At 39.0% G+C, this 6,000-nt stretch overlaps 1 protein-coding gene across 4 annotated transcripts in view; it reads left to right on the forward strand.

Moving 5' to 3' along the window:
- triob (trio Rho guanine nucleotide exchange factor b) overlaps positions 1 to 6,000 on the forward strand; it is a 106,512-nt gene that overhangs the window by 34,195 nt on the left and 66,317 nt on the right. For all 4 annotated transcript variants that reach the window (XM_017409929.3, XM_017409928.3, XM_017409926.3 and 1 more), the window contains exon 3: positions 4,903 to 4,977. In XM_017409929.3, the coding sequence (XP_017265418.1) occupies positions 4,903 to 4,977 (75 nt within the window). The remainder of the gene's footprint in view (positions 1 to 4,902; positions 4,978 to 6,000) is intronic.

Genomic DNA, 6,000 nt, shown 5'->3' on the forward strand with positions numbered 1-6,000 from the left:
GCAGTTCTGACCCCATAAATGTATCTGCTCAGGCACTTCCTCTGTCTCTGCTCTGTTTTCATATTCTCAAGCCATGCAGGAGGGGACAAAATGAGCCAAACCATGCTGGGCAGTGAAAAAAAAAAACACACCCCAGACCGCCTCCTTTTACACATTCACATTAGTAGGTTCACATACTGAGCTTTGACCTAAAAGTGAAAAACATCTGAAATCCATCTCAGTCAGACGCACTGCAAATCCCCATAAAGAAGACACAAAGCAGTTTAAGTCTTACATTTACGCAGCTGTAGTGAGGAGAATGCATTTGCTGCTTTCACCAGGAAGATTCAGCCTTATAATCAAGTGCTTATTATTAGTATAAAATGAATTTCTCATCTAAAGCTCTGAATTGTTGCTCCTGACCACAGTTAATTTCATAAGCAGGTGAAATGTCAGGTTTGCTGTTAGACATATATGACAAAGGCCATGACAATTGTTCTGTAGTATTTTTGCAGTTTTTTTGAAGCAGGTTGTATGAGTTTCTCAACTCTGCACGCACAGCCAGCTTGAAAACCGTCTGAGTTTGAGGTTATGAGGTTGTGAGCCAAAGGATTGGCATCGAGGGGCATGCCGGGATGCACAGATGCTCCATGTACAGTCTAGCCTGTGGTCTAAAGGATTTGAACTGAAGGGATTGGCCCTGTGAACTGAGGCAACATGCTCAAACTCTTTGGACAGAAAACAAAAAAAAACAAAACAAATATATAGTGGAGCTCATGCTGGATTACGGCTAGGGTTTGGAATTAAAACTAATTTCCAAATAAGAATTGATACATGAACAACCAGTATTTGGTACAAATACAAAAATATGTTTTGTTTAACTGTTTATGTGAGGACCTCACTGGACAGGCTGCCATTCTGCCAGAACATATTTACACATATTTACATGATTATGTTGGTCCTGATTATTTTGTGTCAATGTTAATCATGGACATGGCTAATGAGTTCTGTGAGATGTTTAGTTTTTAAAATCTTTGATAAAAAAAATGATTAGGAATTGAATTGAAGAAAATAATTTGAATTAAAAACATTAAAATTAATTTAAACCCAGATGTTTTTGCTTAACTTTTAAGTAGGAGGAAACTGTTAGATTTATTAGAAGTCCTAAGGTGCTTGGTCTCAACTCTGGAGCATAAGACAGGGGCAACCAATGCCTCTCCACAAAATGTCTGGACTACCTTCCAACAGCAAATAACTTTTACATGGGAAAAGGAGAAACAGCAGAACAAGCCTATATCTCCTGGATCACGCCTACCAAAATCAGCCAGGGAGGGACTGTCAAATATGAATGGATCTAAACCAGAAATTCACCTTTCCACCCAAGATTACACTCACTGAATTGCGCCCAAATCCAGCCTTCTGGGCTAATTCCTGCCTGTGTGTCTTCATTGTTGAGCTGAATGTCCCTTAGTAAGAGGCCACTGATGAGGCGAATGAAAGAAAAAGGTTGTGCTATGCCAATGTAGCAGCTGAGGCCAAGGAGCAGGGCTGGAAAGTGAAGGTTGCCCAGTGGAAGTGGACTGCAGGGTTAGCCAGTTGGACCACAAGGCTGCTGAAGGAGGTGGGGATTAGAAGGCAATCAAGGAGCTGTCAACTGTTTCTGAAAGAAGCAGCCGCCGGCTGTGGCTAAAGGAAAAAGAGACCATATGGGCTGCCAGATGACCATATAAGCACCAGACAACACACACTACCATGTCTGATCAGCCCACTGTGGGCCTGCCTTGTGCCCGCAATGGTCAAAACACCCAATGAGGCTGGAGCATACAACTGAAGATGTGTCTTACTGGTGGAAACATCATGAAGTGGCCATCTTCAAAATGCCCCACCAATAAAGACATTGCCAACATCACTCTAGATTACGGTTCTGTTGCATCATTAGAGATCGTAACATCTAGACCTAATACCAAACTTGTGTTGCATTTGATTATGGTTTGTTTTTATTCTTAATTAACCGCAAAAGCTATCTGGAAATCTAACTGCAACAACCAATGTTGATTCATAAATGATGCATGGTGCCTGCGGTGAAAAAAAAAATTGATTATTTGTGAGAATCTCAGATCTGTGACTCTGAGTGTTTCAAGCCTGGAGTTAGGAAGGCAAAGACAAAGCCAGTGGCATTCCTCCGCGATGCAGCTATGTGGCATGTTGGATTTAGTCCTTGTGGAGACTTAAAAAGAAGGTCCAAGGAGAGGGAATTTGTACCACTAACTCTTGCTCTTCATGCTTTTTGATTATGCAAAGCAAAGTGAGTGAAAACACAATGTACTCACTCACTGGAGCTGCACGGGAAAGATTCTCGCAGTGACTCGGAAATCTAGCTTGGCAAAAACAGATGGAGCTACCACAGGCAATGTCATTTGTTGTTTTCAAATTAGATATTGAAATTGATATTGATTAGCTATAATTTTGTGTCTCCGTCTCTGAAATCTGTGGTTCTACAATTTGACCTGAACTGAGCTGAGTTAACAAGTCTTGACTGCACACCTGATTTTTGAGTTTGCAAGTGAATAAGTTTAATAAATATCTCATTTCCAGGATTCTAGTTTTGTTTCTTTTTTTCTTTTTTTGCTTTTTGTAAAACCAAGAAAATTATTGATTTGAGATCACTGTGTTTCTAAATATGTAGTAGCAGTATTAATTACCTGAAAAAAATAACACTTTAATGTCAGTGTATGTGGATTTATTTCTACAAAAGATGAACGTAACGTGTAAGCATGTTAAGTGGGTATTGCAGAAGGTGCAGTTAACCCTTTTGTTTTAATATCATATTTCTAGAAACTATGTATATGAAGGAACAGCGTCACTATAAGTTCTGCCTTCTTCTGCTTCCGTTTGTAAAAATATGCAAAACAAGCTCATGGTAATCTTATTTTCTGCACAAACGTGATACATTTCGCATCTTTTGTACGGACACTGAGTGCACATTGACGCTTAAATCGATTGCTTTCATTATGAATGTGCTGTGAACAAACAGTCTGTGATTGGAAAGCTTTATTTCAAGCTCAGCTGACTTGTAAATGACAGTGTGTGTGTATGTGCACAGAGGAGGCTGATGTGTGTGTGTGCGATGATGAGATTTCATAAATTACCATTCATAGAGTAATACTTGTTTTCCCGTACAATATTCCATGCTTTGTTATTGCACATAAGCACGATTAAAGTCAGGAAAGGGTGGTACTGTCGTATGTGTTGTTCCGACATTGTTTTTAGGTATCAGGATTTTGAAGCAGAACACTCTTAATCAGCTGCACTTTGGTAGAAAAGTCCAACTTCATTTTTAAACCCACGCTGCAGCGTTAGGACAAAACTTGTGTGACAGCTACATCTGGTTCCACCTCTGCACGGTCTCCTACACGTTTGTCCAGCTTTGTGCCAGACTTGGTTGAAAAAGGTGCAGCGCAACGGTTTAATCAGGGCTGTGGCAGTTTAACAGCGGTCAGCGCTGGCTGTGTGACAGAGCCAGTATCTTACATAAACCACCACAGCGAGGAATGTGTCTGGGCACACTTCACAGGAAACACACATGTGCTGACACCTTAAATTACAAGAGAGGAGTAGGTTTCCCTCTGCTCTGTGGTACGGATGTTTAATCCATGCACAAGTTTCGTTTTTAGCCCCAAAGAGGAATAAGAGACAGGTGCAGCAGGGTGTAAGGACACAAAAAGTAACCAAGGGAGGTTGTAAAAACCAGCTATCTTTCTTTTGCTTGGAAGGAGAATAAAACTTTTACTACTACACAATCTTTTCCCATATGGTTTTAGCATTATTCCCACAGTCTGGTTACTTCCCACAATGAGATCATGTGCTGTTGCTTTGGTCTGACTGTTACTCCTCATTCCTTCAGACTGTGGTGTAGATCGTCACAGAAGGAGCCATTAAAACACGGTTTTCGTCTTTTCCTTTGTCAGTCGTCTGTCTGTCTCATTAGATTTGTCATTCACTGTATTTTTGTCCATTCCCAAAGGCAGAAGTGGGTTTTACTGGTGTACAGTATTCCTCAAGTCATACCACAGCTCTGTTAAAAAAAAAATGCAGCATAATTCTCCTACCACCATGCCTTGCTGTGGTAATGGTGACCTTTGGCTTACAAAAGGTAATAAATTCACAGCAGGTGACGTTTTCTCATGTTTTCCCAAAAATGGTCATCTCATATGACTAAAGTACCTTTTGTATTCCATTTCACAAACTCTAAATGTAGTTTGTTAATGTTTTCTTCAAGCAGTGTTCATTTTTTCTTGCTACTCGTCTATAAAGTCGAGCTTTGAGGTGTGTTTGCCTTAAAGTGACCTTGTTGATAGACACTTAAAACGTCTGCTATGACATTTTGCAGCTCCTTTAGTGCACCAGAATGTCTGTGCTACTACTCGCTTGCTCTGTGGTTTGCAGTTGTTTGGCCTTTTATGGCAGACAATTTTACAGTTTTGTGTGTTGGTGAAGGAAGAAGTCATTACATTTTAAAGATCATTTTTTTTAAGAATTGCAAAAACCCATTGGCCTTGTCAGCAATGGGACACACTTGGTTTAAATTGTGCACTTATGAAATTATGCGCTAATTTTGAGGCAGCATGGTGGAGCGCTGGTTAGCACTGTGGCCTCACAAGAACATGCACGTTAGGTTGATTGGTAACTCTAAATTGTCTCTAGGTGTGAGTGAGAGCATGAATGGTTGTTTGTTTGGTTTGTCTCTGTGTCCCTGTGATGGACCTGTGTCCTGTCCAGGGTGTCCCCCACCTCTCGCACAGTGACTGCTGGGTCGTGACCCAGAAAATAAAAGTGGATAAAAGAAAATGGATGGATAAATTAAGTAAATGTTGATAGGTAATGAAATGTCTTGACTAACCTTTCTTTCATTTTTCTACTTAGGGTTTCACCGCAATGAGGATATGAAGGCTATCGATGTGCTTCCCATCCTCAAGGAGAAGGTTGCCTTTCTCTCAGGTCAGTTATATTTACAGTAAACGTTATATATTTGTTATTGACAAGCACTTACGAAACACTCATTTATTATATCAGAGAAAAAGACTAAGAAGTCTTAGTCATAGTTTAGTTGTAATCCAGTTGTTTCAAATGATCCTGCTACCCATTCTAAAGCAGGAACTACATCCTTGGGGTGTCAGTGGATGTATTTTATAAATTTTCTCATTTAGGGTATTTTTGTGTTTGCATGGTTATGAAAACAGAAACAGTCCATAAAGTTATATAAAGTCAAGTAAGCAATTTGCTCAAATACATTTCTAGTTGTTGATGACCCACTCATAAAAATGATAAATCCTTAAAAAAGAATTTTAGTAGTAATTGCATAAATTAAATAATTTGTGTGGGAAATGATGAAATCCGTCATGAAAATGATTTTGTTCCTTTTTCTATCATATTAGAGTTTTCTAAAAGTATTTTGTTTCCTGATTATGTGTATTTTTGCCACTTTTATTACACTTAGTGTCATCAACATTTACTTATTTTTGTCACTAAAGCTTGCTGATTAGCGGTGTTGGTGCTATGTTGGATCAGCCAGACCATCAGTCTGCTATGATTTGTGTCTGCTGATTCATCCTTTCACCATCTTACCAAACAGCTGCTAGATGGTTAAGCCAGTTAACACATGTAACCAAGAGCAACACTGACAAAACCGCTCTGAGTCAACTAACCTAAAGTCTGCTGTAGCCACAAAGTTCGAAAACATTCCAATATTTATATGGTGTCTACCAAAGCCGCACAAACGAATGTTTACTGACAAACTAACTTACCAGTGGTATTTAGCTTCATAGATAAAGTAGCTTGAAAATGAGTTAACATCAGCAGTTTATGATTAATATACAGGTGCTGGTCATAAAATTAGAATATCATGAAAAAGTAGATTGATTTCAGTAATTCCATTTAAAAAGTGAAACTTGTATATTATATTCATACATTACATACAAACTCATATATTTCAAATGTTTATTTCGTTTAATTTTGATGATT

The sequence above is a fragment of the Kryptolebias marmoratus genome, linkage group LG16 (assembly GCF_001649575.2).
Source record: "Kryptolebias marmoratus isolate JLee-2015 linkage group LG16, ASM164957v2, whole genome shotgun sequence".
NCBI lineage: Eukaryota > Metazoa > Chordata > Actinopteri > Cyprinodontiformes > Rivulidae > Kryptolebias > Kryptolebias marmoratus.